Source organism: Trichomycterus rosablanca, chromosome 20, assembly GCF_030014385.1.
Source record: "Trichomycterus rosablanca isolate fTriRos1 chromosome 20, fTriRos1.hap1, whole genome shotgun sequence".
Taxonomy (NCBI): domain Eukaryota; kingdom Metazoa; phylum Chordata; class Actinopteri; order Siluriformes; family Trichomycteridae; genus Trichomycterus; species Trichomycterus rosablanca.
The window spans coordinates 4,266,886-4,285,891 of NC_086007.1; the positions used below are offsets into that span (position 1 = coordinate 4,266,886).

Below are 19,006 nucleotides of genomic sequence, written 5' to 3' on the forward strand. Positions count from 1 at the left end.
AAAAGGAACGTGTTTCAAGTTGAGGATCACTTAAGGTCAACATGATAGACAACACAGGATCGATTAACAGGATATTTACTGACTTTTGGTCGGTGAAACAACCCCAGAATTAAATGAAAACTCATATAGGTAGGGCTCTCCTAAATTCACGGGAAAATGTGCTTAATTTCACAGATTTTTTAAGAAAAGAGCCACATTCACCAGCAGTCATTAAATTACACTCATAAACTGAATGATAGAATAACTGGAAGCTTCAATTCACAGCACAGCTCACCTTAAGAGTTGAATGGAAACCTAAAACATCCAGCTCCATCTCAAATTTGAAGAGATCATTCGTGTTCTGACAAGACCCAGAACAGGCACAGGACTAGTAATCGGAGGGTTTCTGGTTAAACTCCCACATCTGCCAGGCTGCCACTGTTGGGCCCTTGAGCAAGGTCAAGTCAAGTCAATTTTATTTGTATAGCACTTTTTATAATAGACATTGTCTCAAAGCAACTTTACAGACTCCAGGACCAACAGACCAAAAACCCCTGTTGAGCAAGCCGAGGGTGACAGTGGCAGGAAAAACTTAAAAACTTAAACCTTAAAAATACAGGAAGAAACATTGAGAGGAACCAGAATTAGCAGGGACCTATCCTCCTTGGGCAAGGCCCCTTAACCCTCAATTTCTTGGAATGCATACAGTCACAGTTGTAAGTCGCTTTGGACAAAAAGCGCCTTCTAAATGCCCAAATTGTAAATGTAATGAAACAACAACAAGATCAGGGTAATCTTCCACTGAAAAAAATCCATTATCATTATGCCCTTATTCATACAGCTAACATTTTTAAAGAGAGGCTGAAGTCCAGACCTGTTTAATCATCAAGCGTGAACATCACTGAACCTTCAAAGGAACATCTGAAGATAAGACTGTGAAGCAGATTCCCACCCACCTTCTTAAAAATTCCCCAATATCCCATTACAAACCACTCAGGATTTGTATGACAGCATTACATTAGGGAATTAAGTCCTACTCCTTATTAGCTTCTTCATTTTGATATATTTCTATATAAAATTTCTAACACTTTGAAATAATGTTGACCATATATGGTATCAGGATCGTGCAGCTAAAGTTTCCTGCATACCTTGCTGTGTAAAACAGATAACCATCAGCTCCTGACTGACGTCTCCGGACCTGCGGACAGGAATCAGAAGCTCTCCGATGTCTTCTTCGACCAGGTATGTAGCTGCGGGGATGAACACCGTCGACTCTGAGGACGAAAATCAAACCCCAACATTAAAACCCAGAATAATTTCAGTGAGGTTTACAGTATAAATTATCCAGACACTTTGGAGATCTAACAGGAAGCTGTACTGCATTAACGATTATGACAGCTTTTCAGAGTTTGATTCTTGCAAAAAAAGAGAAAAGGTTTAGATCCCAAAACTTAGATTAGCTTTTTGTAATGCGCCGTGAATCCTGGGGAAGAAATCAATACCCTCCCATCCTGCAGATACAAGCCTCTATAGGAACCACAGTGACTAAAATACCTGAAGTCTGATACCAATTACTTTTAAATTCTCCTTTAGGCAGTTTAGAAACTAAACTGAGATGATAAAGTTCAAGTTCACAGTAAAGTTTTGGAACCTTTACTGAACTGAACACAACAGAGGCATCTTGAATACCAGAGCATGTTTATGCTAATGTGCCCTCGACGCACCGCTTTCGAGTCTGTAACCTTTGCGTCAACAACACACTTGCAGCATAAATACTGAGCTGTCTACAGTCTCATGACCTTCAGGAAACACTGAACGTGTTTACCGGGGTTTACAACAGGGTGAGGGTACATCTTCAGGATTACAGGCTGAGACGTGAATCTCAAAACAATCACAGCAATAAAACGGGCATCCTTATTTTTTTACATGTGTGTACTGTATGCATTTATGTGACATATGTGATGATATGGACAAGTAACGAATTAAAATAAAAATCTGAAAATTTACCCCCTCATTGCACTTGTACCAGTTCACCACAGCATGTGCAACCCACAACACGTACATTTAAATAATGTATACAATAAAACTATTCAGTTTTGGGATGGTATTTTTTGCTTAAATTAGGGACAGTAATAGTGTAGTGGGTAGAGATTTGGGCTATCAATCTAAAAATTATCGTTTTGAATCCAGGCTCTACTATTCAGCCACTGCTGGGCCCTTGAGTGAGGCCCTTAACCCTGGGGCGCCGTACAATGGCTGACCCTGCGCTCTGGGATATTCTGAATATGAATTGCATTGTACTGTACATGTGTATATGTATATATGACAAATAAAGACATTCTTCTTCGCTAGAAGGTTGTGGGTTCGAATCCGGGCACTGTTGAGCCCTTGAGCAAGGTCCCTAATCCTCTAAGCCCCAGAGGCAACGTACAATGGCTGACCTGTGCTCTGACCATTTCATAGAAGCTGGGTTATCCAAAAGAAACATTTAATTGTGCTGTACATATGTATATGTGACAAATAAAGACGTACCATCTGCTCTAAATCCTTCTTCTAGCTATTACATATATATATAACGATAAGGCACAACATTATGACCACAGACAGGCAAAGTGAATAACACTATCTCTTCATCATGGCTCCTGTTAGTAGGTGGGATATATTAGGCAGCAAGTGAACATTTTATCCTCAAAGTTGATGTTAGAAGCAGGAAAAATGGGCGAGCGTGAGGATTTGAGTGAGTTTGACGAGGGCCAAATTGTGATGGCCAGACGACTGGGTCAGAGCATCTCCGAAACCGCAGCTCTTGTGAGGTGTTCCTGGTCTGCAGTGGTCAGTACCTATCAAAAGTGGTCCAAGGAAGGAACAGTGGTAAACCGATGACATGGTCATGGGCGGCCAAGGCTCATTCATGCACGTGTGGAGCAAAGGCTGGCCTGTGTGGTCCGATCCAACAGACGAGCTACTGTAGCTCAAATTGCTGAAGAAGTTAAAGCTGGTTCTGATAGAAAGGTGTCAGAATACACAGAGCATCTCAGTTGCAGGGCTGTTTTGGCAGCAAAAGGGGGACCAACACAATTTTAAGATGGTCATAATGTTATGCATTTTATATATATTATCAGCCTAGTCATAAGTAATATCACATACAAAGTATAACGCTGCACTTGTGGATTCAAAAACGCTTTAAATATGTTAACTATTGATGTTGGGAAGCCGGCTTCATCTGTATTACTACATCTCTAGTACTACATTACTTTGTACACACACACACACACACACACACACACACCTCATTTCTCTCTCGGGTTTATTCAGTTGATTAATTTGGTTAATTTTAAACTCAATGTAATTTTATTTTACCCACACAACACTGGGGTCTCTGAGGCCCCAAAAATTAAGGCAGTAACATCAAAGTCAACAGAACAACAAGATTAAAAGGAACTTAAAAGTCATGAAACACTCAAAATTATATAACGTGTTGTAACATTTTGTTTATAAATTTATTAAAAAAGATTCATTAGAAAAGACCCATTAAAATGTGTTATAAAAATAAAACACCAAAATCTTACTTTAAAGTGCATGGCTTGGGATATAACTAATTGAACTGAGTGATGTATGACTGATGTAAAGACAGAGGTCACTCACCATCCGCAGGGTCGATAATCTCCACTGTAGCAGACTGGGGGAACTCCAGTGCCCCCATCACAGGCTCAGACAGGAAAATCTGGAAGGTTTCTGACTGTTCATACAGGTTGTCTGTGAGTATCCGGACCTTCCAGGTGGCGCTGGTCTGACCTGGGTTAAACTGGACCTGCTTTTGGGCTTTACCTCGGAAGTCTTTATCCTTCTCCGCTGTACCATCTTTGGTGCCAATACCTGCAGGGTGCAGAAGGTAAATACAGTGAGTTTGTATATGCAAGGGTCAATTTATCCACTGTCTTATTTAATTGTCTATTTTATTTATAATTTGATGAAAAAAAGATTTATGTTTAGAGATCTTAAAGCAAAGCACAATGATTTTGTAATGATTTTAAACAGACTTAAGTTTAAGTAGATAAGCACATGCTCAGTCAGTAACGGGCATTCGGGCAGTGCTATTATGCTATTATGCTAGCCCATTACTGCTGGGACTATTATTATAACTATTATACTAAGAGATTCATTTAATATAGGAATAAATTATAAGTATATGATAATATTGCATTCAAATTTTTATTTCTTTTTTTATTACTCGTCACCATTCTTGCGAAATGAATGTGTAGCATTAAACATAAAGTATATATTGTATTGTATAACATATAGAATTGTTGAACTGAAAACCAAAACAGAGAGAGTTAGTAATAACGTGTCATTTGGCATGACCAAGCACAGCATGGGTGCTGTAGTAAATCATACGTAGTAAATAAAAAAGTGTTCATTTCCAAAAACAAAAGCAGGTAAATAATGTAAATCTATCTGTTTCCTCGGCTGCTCCCGTTACGGGTCGCCTGTGGATCGTGATCCGCATTATTGATTTGGCACAGTTTTACGCCGGATGCCCTTGCTGACACAACCCTCCTTATTTATCCGGGCTTGGGACAGGCACTACAATGCACTGGTTTATGCATCCTAGTGGCCAGGTACCTATAGGTACAATTTAGTGTCTCCAATTAGCCTGGCTGCATGTTTTTGGACTGTGGGAGGAAATTGGAACATCCAGAGGAAACCCACGCAGACACGAGGAGAACATGCAAGGATTGAACCCAGGATCTTCTTGCTGTGAGGCGACAGTGCTACCTTAGCCACCATGCCGCCCAGGTAAATAATGTAAATAATTATAATAAATATTGAGATAATTAATACATAAACACGAGAGTAATTGTAATAAACAGTGTGTGAGCACAACAAAAAAGAAACATTAAACATGAAACTCAGAGCGCCGTACTGACATGCTGATGCACAGATGAATTATATATTTGTCCCCTAAAAATGAGATTCCAGACTTTGAAATGAAGGAAGAAAGGGCCACTTTGATATGGCAGAACAGACGTGGTACAGAATATAGAAGATGAGACTCGTCTCTGTGTGCCCACACACAAAACTCTCTACAGGGCCTGAAAAAGCCATACGTATGAACGATCCCTTTCATCCAGATTTCTACCAGCAGGACCGAAACAGGAAGATTATTCTGGGTGGTCAATCACGGATTCATAGAGATGGAGGAGCCCTCAGCAGTGAAATTTGATCCTGCTAAAATCAGTAAAGATCCAGCTGTGAAGGAGCTGCACATCACAATTACAGCTGCACACCAGGAATTTGCCAACCACGAGCACTGAAATTAAAATTTCTTAGACTTTTTAATCTGTTTTATACGGCTAAAAGTACAAAGACACGAGAACATGACCTTGTTGTACATCCAATTCTAAAACCAAGGACATTCAGATACATACATACATAGATGGATGGATGGATGAATAAATGAATAGATAGATAGACAGACAGACAGACAGACAGATAGATAGATAGATAAACAGACAGATAGATAATAGATAGATATACAGACAGACAGATGACAGACAGACAGACAGATAAATAACCAAACAGACAAGCAGACAGACATAGACAGATAGATAGACAGATAGATAGACAGACAGATAGATGATAGACAGACAGACAGACAGACAGATATATAGATAGATAGATAGATAGATAGATAGATAGATAGATAGATAGATAGATAGATAGATAGATAGATAGATGATTGACTGACAGACAAATAGATGATAGATAGACAGACAGACAGACAGATAGATAGGCAGACCGACAGACAGACAGACAGACAGACAGATAAATGGATGGATAGATAGAAGCATGGACGGACAGACAGACGGATGGATGGATGGACAGATAGACAGATAGATAAAAAGACAGACAGATAGATGATAGATAGACATATAGATAGATAGACAGACAGACAGACAGACATAGATAGATAGATAGATAGATAGATAGATAGATAGATAGATAGATAGATAGATAGATAGATAGATAGATAGATAGATAGATAGATAGATAGATAGATAGATGGTTGGATAGATGGTTGGATAGATAGATAGAAGCATGGGTGGACGGACAGACAGACGGATGGATGGACAGATGGATGGACGGAGAGATGGACGGATGGGTGGGTTTGAATGGATGGACGGTGTGAATGGGTGGATTAATATAAGTTCCTTTTTGAAACTGTCCTGTACATTGTTCTGTTTGACTGTATGAGTATTGCTACATATATCTGACCCTCCTCCATTTAGCCGGTCTGCTTTCTCCTCTCCTTAAGAACCTCTGATTATCAGCATGTCAGTAAACCACGAGGGGACAGCCAACATTTTTTTTTCTTTTTGAGGTTTGACCTTCAGCTCTGTGGAGAAGAACTTTTGCTCTACTACAAGCTGCTCGTCCCATTTAAATACAATAGGCTGGGGAAACTGAATTTAGTGTTATACCTGCTGAAGCCTGATGGTACAGAATATCAGTAAATTAAACGTATTAGTGGCTTTCCACGGTATGTGCACAGTTCCTCAATCAGTTTCTTGTTTGTTTCTACCTTATTGCAGGAAAATCTTTAGGATGACTTGCCAAATATGCTGTTAAAACAGCTTGACTTAGTCCTGTGGTGTCTGGTACCAGAATATTATAAGCAGATCCTTCAACCAGGTGGATCCTACAGTGCATCCTGGTAGCTTCTCTACTTCAGGTAAAGGATACACATCTGCTTGGCCATTGACAAGGTCTTGGAGAGATCAGGAATCATCTGATCAGTTGATCTTCCATTGCTCTATTTAGTGTGGATGCTTAAGTGCCCACTGTAGGTTCTTTAAATAATGGATAGGAGTTAGCAAGGGCACATGTTTGGTGGTGGTCCTAATGTTTTGGCTCATCTGTGTATTATTTCTAATAATTCTTGCAATGTTTTTCAAAAGGTTTTCTAATACATTTCATTCAAAAACGGTTTTAACTTTTTTATTTTGCTAGTGTCACATTCACATTATGCATATCAACAAATAATTCATGCCACTTTAAATCAATAAGAATATTTCATGCCCAGGCTCAACACAGATCCCAGAGTATCTGTCCAATAAACTGATAACGGAATGCACTTACTGACGAACGAGGTCTCGCCGAGGTACCCCCTGCGTTTCAGCACCACCTCCAGCACCTTGGCCTCCTCATCCACCATGTAGTACTCCTTCTCCAGAGAGATCCACGCCCAGGTCAGCCTGAACTGCTGGTTCTTCAGCTTGTTTCCTCCTGTACACAATCACAATCACGCGTTATTTCACACTTTTCCTGTTACGCTAATCAGGAACTGACACTTCACGCCCACCAAAAACAGCACCTCGGGCCATCGGGAGCGGAGACCAGCGGATAATCTCCCATTACACAGCTGACAACAAGCACCAAAAATGACATATTTGGGTGACGCTGTGCTTGTTAATCTGTTCTGATAATGTGTGCTTTGGCAAAGCTTGCAAAACATTAGTAAAAAAAAAGCTTTACTAATATTAGCACTGTTTTATAATACAGCTGGGACGTTATCAACACTTGGACAGATACTGTTTTATTTATAACAGTTTTATTTTATCTACACTTAGGTTTGTTGATAGTTTAATGCACCAGTATTTTATATGTTTTATTTATTAATAGTAGCTTTTTTTAACGTACCCATATCAGCATTCAGACTGCACATATGTTTTAAAACATCACTTGGACAGATATATGAAGACTGTGTATTGGGGGCAGTTACCTAAGCCAAGCACAACCTACCTGATGATAACAGAATCTTAGCATTAGTCAGGTTTGTCAATTTTTTGACATTCAGGTGGCGTAGCGGCCTATTATGCTAGTATATGAAAGGCTTATTAAAAGACAATGAATTACATCTGATTCAATATTTAATAGCTGATTATATGTAAGAGTTTGAATACCACTAAGGATACATCAATTAGCCAAACCATTAGAACCACCCATTTAATACTCTGTCATTGTCTTATCGGGGCAAAACTGTTCTGACCCTAAGAGACAAGTCATCCTGTGACATCCAGTACTACAACATTACCAGTAGATTCTTGCTGTGAGGCGACAGTGCTACCCACAAGCCACTGTGCCGCCCCCTTATGCAATTTCTTTCACAGGTAAATGATGCACTTATGCCCAGCTGTTCACATGATGAAGGATTTGATGACAGGATGACAGGATTTGTCAGAACATTTCAGGTTCTTCCATTTCTCAGATGTCCAGATTCCATGCTTGGGTGCTCACTGCAGATGTTTTTGAGAGAGGACATGAGAAAGGAAGGGCACTTTGGCCTGCAACTGCACAGCTGTAACCTTTATGTTTTAGCCTAAATGAGACCATCTGTGGACCACTGTCGATGGTACTCTCACTGTCTGTGAGCACCACTTGCTGTTTTAAAGATACTTCTTTGTATGTATGAATGTGTGTGTGTGTGTGTGTGTGTACTCCCTGTTGCACATGGTCAGAGCTGTTTTATGTGGTCAGGTTGAATCAGTGTCAGTGTCAGTGTGCACCAGTACTATTATGTGTGTGTGCAGTGAGTAACTGGCAGGAATACCCTGCAGAAACCAGTTCACACTTTGATATTCACTTCAAACAGGGTTGATAAGGGTGCAGACAGGAAGCACACAAACTTTCTTTATTTTAATTACAAAAACAGCAGTACGACCGGCGAGGCTCGACTGTGCTGGATTAAAGCTCAGTAATGATTCACTGTTAGTGCTGGACTCACGCGTGGGACAGTGTGAGCTCAGTGATTAAGGTATTGGGGTAGTAATGAGAAGGTTGCAGGTTCAAGCCCCACATCTGCCAGACTGCCACTCTTGGGCCCTTGAGCAAGGCCCTTCACCCTAAATTGCTTAGATTGTATATAATCACAGTTCAGTATCTGTAAATGAGTACCTGTATCTACTAGATCATATATAAAGATTATCTACATTACTTATTTGGATTAACTTGATTTGATATGATTAAATAAATACTTAAAGTTATAAAGTTTAGACGTGTAATCACACCCAAATATATAAACTTAACATATAAAATAAGTTTGTTGTTTATATGTTTGTATATAAGTTTTGGAAATGACCTTTTCTGTTCCAGCATGACTATTTGTGTGTAAAAAAAAAAAGGTGTGGTTTAATGAGTTCGCTGTGAAGAACACCTCTGAACACCTTTGACCCCTCTGAACATCTTTAGAATGAATTGGGATGTTGACTCTGAGTCAGATCTTCTTGTCCAACACTAGTGCCTGACCCAATAAATGTATTTATTTATTTTTGGGCACATAAATGTGGGCACAAAGTTCCTCCAACCACTTATTAATACCACTACATAAACAAAAGTTTTGGGACACCCCTTCTAATTATTGAATTTATGTGTGTTCCAGCCACAACAGTTGCTAACAGGTGTATTAAATTACTTATACAGTATAAAGAAAACTATATGCTTTAAAAGTTGCAGGCTCTTTCCTGTTTGAGCATGACTGTACCCCTGTGCACAAAGCAGAATCTATAAAGACATGAAGAAAAACTAGTTTAAAGAAACTCCAGTGTCCTGCACAGAGACCTGACCTCAGCACCACTGAACAGCTTTGATATGAACTGGAACATCAATCAAGGACCAGCCATATAAATGCTCTTGTAACTCAATTGGCACAAATTCCCACAGTCATACTTCAAAGTCTTGTGAGAAGCCTTCTCAGAGGAGTGGCTGTTGCTATAGCTGAAACAATCCCACAGTGGTCACTCTATTTTAATACCATTTGTTATTGAAATGGGACGTTCAACAAGCTCATGGTCAGGTGTCCAGATACTTTTGGCTATATAGTGTATAATAGTAGGATATCACTCGAGATTGTTTTGTTTGAATTTGGCAGCACAACAGAGGCACAAACCCTCCCATGTTCCTCCACCCCCCCCCCCCCCCCCCACCCCCCCCTTTCCCGTCCCGTCCTCCCCTCAGTTGTCATGCTCGGTAAACCAGTCACGTCTTGGTATATGAAAAGGGCGAGGTGGTCACACTCACCCCACCATGTCTGGCTGTGTGTACGTGTGTGTGTGTGTGTGTGTGTGTGTGTGTGTGTGTGTGTGTGTGTGTGTGTGTAACTATGCCCTGTAGCACCTGCTCAGAGCCGGTTTATGTGGTCTGATTGAATCCGGAGCTTTAAACATATTTTTTTATAACAGGGATTCACTTTGAAACAGCTGCCAGTGACACCTGGGTGGTGATAATTAATACTGTATGTTCAGTACACAGACATGAACACAATGCTACAGAACAGCGGTTCTAAACTTTTGGCAAAGCCCCAATTTAGCTGGTAAATTTCCATAGCAGCCAATAATCCTTCCATAACAAAGACCAAACACACACACACACACACACACACACACACACAGATGAGCCAAAACATTAGGACCACCCACCTCATACGGTGTCAAAACAGCTCTGACCTGCCAAGACATGGAGTCACAAAGACATCCGAATCAGTTCTATGGTGGGATATTACCAGCAGGTAACTGGATTGGCCTACAGTGCATACTGGTGTTATTTCTTCCACATGATTTACGGAAAAACAGGATTCATCAGGCCAGTTGAGCTTTTCCCATTATTCCAAAGTCCAGTTCCAGTGCCCGTGTACCCATTTAGGTGCTTTCGACAGTGGACAGGAGTTAGCATAGGTACTTTTAACTTTGTGGCTTGGTGTCCACATGGACAATGGTAGCTCTGTGGTTAAGATACTGGACTAGCAACCAGTTCAAGTCCCACCACGGCCAAAGTAGCCACTGTTGGGCCCCTGAGCAAGGCACTTAACTTCAGTCATAATTGTAAGGTGCTTTGAATAAAAGTGTCTGCTAAATGCTGAAAATGTCAATGTGTCCTCATTACATTAGCTGGAGGCTTCCCTATGCCCATATGAATAGGAATAGTTCGACCATACCCAATAAAAACTACAAAGAACAGTGGTCTCTTGCCTAGAATGGGAAGACGACCCAAACTGTCACCTTATGCCGAGAAATGTTGTCCAGGTGGTCAACTGTAACACACCCAAACAGATTTGGTACAAATTAGAAGCTGCTTGTACTGTCCACAGTCAAGCCAGTTTTGTAAGCTTGATAACAAGAAGTTATTTACAAGCAGTCAAAGCTTCATAAAGATTGTAAAAGATTGTAAAAATAAAGTGTACATACTGGAAAAAGTATGTGAACCTCTAGGGAAATGTCTCCAAATTATGTTTTTATGCTTCATGACTGATAAATAATTATTAGACTCTGTTTTATTTGAGACACGGTGGCTCGGTGGGTAGCACTGTTGCCTCACAGCAAGAAGGTCCTGGGTTCGATCCCCAGGCGAGGCGGTCCGGGTCCTTTCTGTGCATGTTTGCATGTTCTCCCCGTGTCTACGTGGGTTTCCTCCGGGAGCTCCGATTTCCTCCCACAGTCCAAAAAACATGCAGTCAGGTTTATTGGAGACACTAAATTGCCCTATAGGTTAATGGGTGTGTGTGTATATATGTGTGTCTGCTCTGCGATGGACTGGCGTCCCGTCCAGGGTGTTACTGTGTGCCTTGCGCCCATTGAAATGCTGGCCCTAATTGGATAAGCGGTTAAGAAAGTGAGTGAGTGAGTGGTTTATTTGAAAGTAGTTAATAGAATAAAATTAGATAATTATACAATTAAGCATCAAAGAAAAAGATTATTTATTAAAACAATTTAGCTTAAATGTATTTTTATGTTTTTTTAATCCCTCCCCACAGTTTAAAGATTGCTGACACATAAGCAATAAACTCCACACGTCAGGAACTGTGTCACAGTGTAAAATGTGAAACCCTAAGAAGAACAAATACATTTTTGAACCCAGCAGAGGCGATCGTTTTTTCTTGGCAGGTACGGATGAGGCTCTTAGATCAAACCTGCCCAACAAATCCTACAGAGACTATAAAAGAAAATAAAAGGAGCTCCTAATGCCCCAAACCCTCCACCTGTGAACAACAGAAACCAACTGCAAACGTTAAAAGATTCAGACCTGACCGAATCTTCTCAGCTTACTTTGAATGTAAAAACTGCTTTAGTGAACTGGCTTTTGATTAAAGAGAATTAAAGAGGATTCTCAGAACACAAAGATTTCCACTCCTACACTGCTTGCTGTCAGAAAAAAAAAACAGAACGTAGCTTGTAAATCTCTATAAAAAAGAGCCGGATTAGCATTTAGCTTTAAATTTAAATTATTCTGATGATCCACTCAAAAAATATCTACAATAAGGGTAAACAAGTATCCAACCCTGTTACCTATTACCTGAAGTAATAAATAATACAAAAAATAATAAATAAAATCAGTACTTTGCTGAAATGGGAATGTTGGTGATTATGGCTATGAGATGTCTATGGTAAAAAAAAATCTATATTTTACAAAACGTCCCAACTTTTTTAGATATGGGGTTTGTACATCACTGTGGTTTAGTTTTGGCCCATTCCTTTTGGAGCATCATCTTTAATTCCCCAGTTACAATTTTAAACACTCATTTGCTGTGAACTTGTAATAAAATTCTAGTCAAATATTGGCTACAAACAGATCTGACTAGTAAACAGTTGTTGCTCCACAGGTGTAACAGACGTTCTATACTTGTTATCTAAAATAATTAATATACACCGACCAGGCATAACATTATAACCACTGAAGGGTGAAGTGAATAACACTGATTATCTCTTCATCATGGCACCTGTTAGTGGGTGGGATATATTAGTATATTAGGCAGCAAGTGAACATTTTATTCTCATAGTTGATGTTAGAAGCACGACTGGGTCAGAGCATCTCCAAAACTGCAGCTCTTGTGAGGTGTTCCCGGTCTGCAGTGGTCAGTATCTATCGAAAGTGGTCCAAGGAAGGAACAGTGGTAAACCGATGACAGGGTCATGGGCGGCCAAGGCTCACTGATGCACGTGGAGAGCGAAGGCTGGCCCGTGTGGTCCGATTTAACAGACGAGCTACTGTAGCTCAAACAGCTGAAGAAGTTAATGCTGGTTCTGATAGAAAGGTGTCAGAATACACAGTGCATCACAAGATGGTTGCGTACAGGGCTGCAAAAGGAGGACCAACACAATATTAGGAAGGTGGTCATAATGTTATGCCTAATGTGGTGTATATATATATTTTTTTTTTCTAAAATGCCAGGCTCAAACCCTGCTTCGACTGTGTTTGTGTTAATTGGTAAATTAGATTTCTTGCTGGACTATTAAACTACTGAATGAATGAGTCCAGTGGCCATTGGTATCATTGTTAAGGTTGCTTCTTCTCTGTACATGACCTGTATATCAGGATGGCACCTCTGCACACCAGGACGATATAATCTCCTTATAAAGCCGATGATTTGCTGTAAATATGCCCCTCACGCTCGGTGGGTAACTGTGGGTCAGCACTGCCCATAAAAGACCTTGCTTGAGTATTTATGAGCTAGATAAAACCCCGATGTTCACTTTAGTGAAACATTGTAGGAGTGTTTATAGGTTCTTTGCACTGATGTCATCTAAACACTGACTGAAGACAAAGGTCAAATATGTATATATACTTAAACAGATGTAGATGATCTTTATCTGGACATCACAGTGTCACAGTTTTATTTTTAGGTGCCATCCTTGACATCTCTCTCTTAATAAAAGCATACACTGATCAGCCATAACATTAAAACCTCCTTGTTTCTACACTCACTGTCCATTTTATCAGCTCCACTTACCATATTAGAAGCACTTTGTTGTTCTACAATTACTGACTGTAGTCCATCTGTTTCTCTTGTTAGCCCCATTTCATGCTGTTCTTCAATGGTCAGGACCCCCACAGGACCACTACAGAGCAGGTATTTTTTAGGTGGTGGATCATTCTCAGCACTGGAGTGACACTGACATGATGGTGGTGTGTTAGTGTGTGTTGTGCTGGTATGAGTGGATCAGACACAGCAGCGCTGCTGGAGTTTTTAAACACCTCACTGTCACTGCTGGACTGAGAATAGTCCACCAACCAAAAATATCCAGCCAACAGCACCCCGTGGACAGTGTCCTGTGACCACTGATGACCAACTCAAACAGCAGCAATAGATGAGCGATGGACTACAGTCAGTAATTGTAAAACTACAAAGTGCTTCTATATGGTAAGTGGAGCTGATAAAAAGGACAGTGAGTGTAGAAACAAGGAGGTGGTTTTAATGTTATGGCTGATCGGTGTATATGCATAATTCCTTAGTATTTTTGAGAAATGTATGCCTGCGGACTGTAGAACAGTGAGCATAGCTTTGACTAGGGAATGTCTATGAATAATTGTTTTGCCTCTGGCTTATCTCAGTAGTTGGAATTAATATGACATCTTTAAATTAAATGTCAAAATAAGCAGCTCAAATATTTAATCAGAATGGATTAAAATAGATAGAAATACATTTACTGCAATGAGCAGACACTTTTATCTAAAGCAAACTGTGACAGAGGACAATTATTATAGTATAAGACATTATGCATGGTAAATTAGTAAAGTAGATAAATGTACTGGAAGTATATTAAATACAAATACACATGGTTAAATATTATAGGTTTCTTCCCACTAAATACTACAGCTGTTGGCACTATTTTGTCTTAAGAATAAAATTGAAATCTGTACAGCTTCAGTTAAATGCTGACCTGCTCAAAACTCTAAATGTGTAAGAATGCTTCAGGCACAAAGTTCTCAGGTTTCCAGGTTCAAAGCTCACTGAGAAAATAAAGGTGAGTTAATGTATAACTCAGGTTTAAGTAGCTGAGCAAGTGTTTATTTAACGTCAGTCACGTCTTAAGATTTTCCAAGCTTCCAGTTTCATCAGCGTAATAATTCATGCAAATAACCGCTCACTATATGCAGCACGTATCAGTCATACGGCTACTGATTAGCACAATCTGTCACAAGACCACTACAGGATCACCACTGACCAGGTATTACTATGATTACCAGTATGAAAGTGGTGGTCTAATTCTAATGAATACAACTTTGAGCATGTAATATTCCATTTGCAATTAGAACCATATCAACAATAAAAGGAAAGAGAAATATGTTTAGGACACAGATGTGTATGTAAAAGTTAGTGCACCTCGGTCAAACTATGAGAAATCTTCAAGTTTTCGCACTTTATGCGAAATATTTATATTTTGGTTATAAATGGTAAGGGTGGGAGGAGTAGTAATCAACTCCTGGAACGCTGGAAAAATGCATCGGTGTTTGTTTGTTTATTAGGATTTTAACGTCATGTTTTACACTTTGGTTACATTCATGACAGAAACGGTAGTTACTCATTACACAAGATTAATCAGTTCACAAGGTTATATCACACACAGTCATGGACAATTTTGTGTCTTCATTTCACCTCACTTGCACGTCTTTGGACTGTGGGAGGAAACCGGAGCACCCGGAGGAAACCCACACAGACACAGGGAGAACATGCAAACTCCATACAGAAAGGCCCCGGACCGCCCCACCTGGGGACCAAACCCAGGACCTTCTTGCTGTAAGGCGACAGTGCTACCCACTTAGCCACCGTGCCGCCCCATTGGAAGGTGACTGTAGAAAAGTGATGTCATTTAGTTTTAAAATTCGTAATAAACAGAGTTTTAAGCTTTTGGTAAATGATTTTTGTAGCCAGCTGAGAGTCTGATCTGGTCTGCTCTGGAGTCTTACCCACCCTTATTTGCAGAATGCTTCTAGTCCTGAATCTTGATCATGTTTGTGAGGCAACAGTGAACTAAATCTACTGTGTCAGCACAATCTTAATGCGAGTGCTTTGCTGCATATGTTGGGGAACATATGAGAAGTACTATTTAAGAACTGTCTTCTTTCCTTAATTGAAATTTCTAAGTTACACTTCTGAAGACTTGGAGAAGAATTGTAGACTGGAAGCAATTTGTTTCTGAAAAGTTTTCCTCTGCTTTGTAAACACCAATTAGCTTCATTTTTAATTGGCTGTGTAAAAAAGCATAAATTAAAGAAGTTAGAAAATGTATCGTGCTTTTGAATCATCATTGACTTACTCATCATGACCTGAAAGTTAATAAGTTTCCTAACAATATTCAAATGAAGCCTGATCAAGACAAAGACGTACGTTATTACAAATAAATTTCATTAATTAAAGACAAACATGAACGTATGAGACCACACAGACCCCTTAATTATTCTATGAATGAATTAACCAAATTGAATTAATAAGTGGGTTTAATTAGACAATACAAACCCGGTGTGATTATTACCACCACTGTTAAATCAAAATCCTCTTCAGCAGTATGAAGTAGCTAAAAGGTCTCAACAATCTGCAACCTCGCTGCAAAATCATTAAAAATATATAAGTCTGAAAGGGATTACAAAGCAATTTTTATCACTCTGGGACTTCAGCAAATAACAGTAATGAATCCTCACAGAAGTGGCCAGCCTACTAAAATCCTCCAAAAGTGCACTGAGGACTCATCCTCAGTGAGAAAGTCAAAAAAGAACAAACTCTAAACTCTACACAACTGTCGTCCCTTCCTGCCTCAGAAAAGTGCTCACATTATAGCTGGTGTAAAGTTAATACAGGGTTCTATTAGAACAATATCAAACCAACAGTCTCACATGGTGGTGCGAGTGTGATGGTGTGGGGATGATGTGCTGCTTCAGGGTCCGAGAAACCAGAACTAATGAAGCCACAGTTTCTTTCTACCAGTAATCTAAACTTTAGGAACAGTTATACAGTCTTCAGATTGACAGTCCAAAACTCTACCCACTAGGCTACCACTGTACACCAAGTCAAATTCCATGTATGTGAAAAAAACTTCATTAGTCAATTAATCTAATGTTGAGTTTGATTATTAAAAGTGTGTGTATGTGGAGGGGTGGTGGTTTAAAAAGGTGTTAAAGGGCAGTGGTAGCTCAGTGGTTAAGGTACTGGACTTCTAATCTGAAGGTTGCCAGTTCAAGCCCCACCACCACCCCGAACAGGGCCTTTAACCCTCAATTGCAGTGAAATTATTGAAAGATACCAGGGGCAGACCTTAAATGCAAAATAATGCAAATATTGGAACATCAGAATGTGACTTATATTTTTTTGCCACTGTATATATCAATGATGTACAGAGAGCCACTACCTCTGACAAGCTACAGTGTATATAATGTTATTAAGCAGATCAAGGCATTTGGTGAAATGCGCTAACTTTCTTCATCTACACACATGAGTTTGAAGACCACGGACGACTCGTGTCATCACCATGGTAAATACTTCAGATGATACATTATGAATTTGGCAATTGTGAGCTTTTTCCTGCCAAATATTTAAAAGTGGTAGAATAATTAACACCAATTTAAAAAAAGTGAAAAGTACGAACACGACTTTACAAGTAACTACCCTAAAAAATCCGAGTAGCAGCTCTCACACTTTTCAGTTGTCACTCACTTTGCATTTGCCATTTTCATTAAACCCAACAAAGTCAGACAGCGCTGTGAGCAGCGCTGAATAACTTCACAGCTCCTGTACTTCATCAATGACGTCAATGAAATAATAAAAAACTAACACGCTGGATTAGGACCAATTTGTACCAGAACATCAGTAAATCATTTTATTTACATTCTCAGATGTGACTTTTACACAAACTAATCAAACTTTTGTTTTTGTTATTTAGAATACACAGTCCTTGGGTTATGCACCGATCTATTATGCTAGCCAACCACTGCCTAATACACACCATGTATTATTTGTACAGGCAGTGACTTTGAGGTTTTTAGGTTTTCTCAACAATAAAAGCAAAACGTTGTTGGAGTGATAATTAACACATGCTATGACAGTGCAATAGACCAGTGAATTACGAATAGGAGCTGTGCTAGCTATGTGCCTCCTCTCTGAATGCCAGGGTTGCCCGTATTTGGTAATCGTGAACAATGAGTGTAACCAGTGTCCACTGACACTCAGGCACACTGCTGGTTTCTGCCAACGTCGTGCCTGGTACTCATCAACATGGCCAAAGCTAATATAAACAAGATATAAACATGATATAAAGATATAAACGAGTCAAGCTTTTGCAACAGAGCTTGGGATGATTGATGGATAGATGACTGATTAGAGTCTGGGCCTGGCATTTATACCAGAAAATACCAGTCAGATCTGACTAATCCGGTGTGTGGGCTCAAAGCTAAACTCTAGCTCCATCATTGAAATAAATTAGAATGGACAATAAAACACTAAAAGCAGAATTATTTATTAATTCACTCCTATATAATTAATATTCAAATACTAAAATTAGACAGAAAACATATTTTCATTTATTTTTTATTTCATATAGTCATGGAAAGTCCTTAATTGTATTGGCTGGCAGATGTGTATTAATTTTACATAATGAGCAGCACCTAATGTAAATCTGGTCAAAGGTTTAATCAGGGTTTCAAAATGCTGAATTAAAACTATTAAATGCCATATTCTAGTTATTACATCCAGGATTAATAAAAACGATATTGGATCTACATTTTAAGTTTAGTTTTTTCCGTTCTGCAAACACTAAGAGTTTAATAGCGTAAGAAGGAGAAATGATTAACAAGAACAAGTTTTAAACAACATCAAAACACTGACAAACTGTAACGTGTAAAGTCAGTGGTGATTGTGGTAAAAGATGGATTTTTTTTTTTTTTTGCATCATTTGATTGATTCCTTAAAACATTGAAGTCTACCTCTCACACCACTGAACCATCTCTGGAGTTAACACCAAAATGGTATTCAAAGCAAAGCAAAGTCGTACAGCATATTTAAATCCAAGCGTTTCTCAGACTAAGCGATAGTTGTATTTGTGGTTTGAACTTAAGTCGTATTCGTTGTTTGATCTTCATTTCAGTGATGAGCAATATGTTTAACACCCCTGTGTGATTATGTGGTATCTTAGTCTTAACATTTACTACTACATTTATATTAGATGTAACTGTCCTGTCTAGAGCTGTAAGGTATTTTACAGTATTT

General features: G+C 39.3%; 1 protein-coding gene across 1 annotated transcript in view; it reads right to left on the bottom strand.

Annotated features, from left to right (window-relative positions):
- frem2b (FRAS1 related extracellular matrix 2b) overlaps positions 1-19,006 on the bottom strand; it is a 100,742-nt gene that overhangs the window by 41,915 nt on the left and 39,821 nt on the right. Inside the window, exons 3-5 of the mRNA XM_063017328.1 lie at positions 7,120-7,266; positions 3,625-3,855; positions 1,128-1,253 (exon numbers count right to left, since the gene is read on the bottom strand). Of these exons, the coding sequence (XP_062873398.1) occupies positions 1,128-1,253; positions 3,625-3,855; positions 7,120-7,266 (504 nt within the window). The remainder of the gene's footprint in view (positions 1-1,127; positions 1,254-3,624; positions 3,856-7,119; positions 7,267-19,006) is intronic.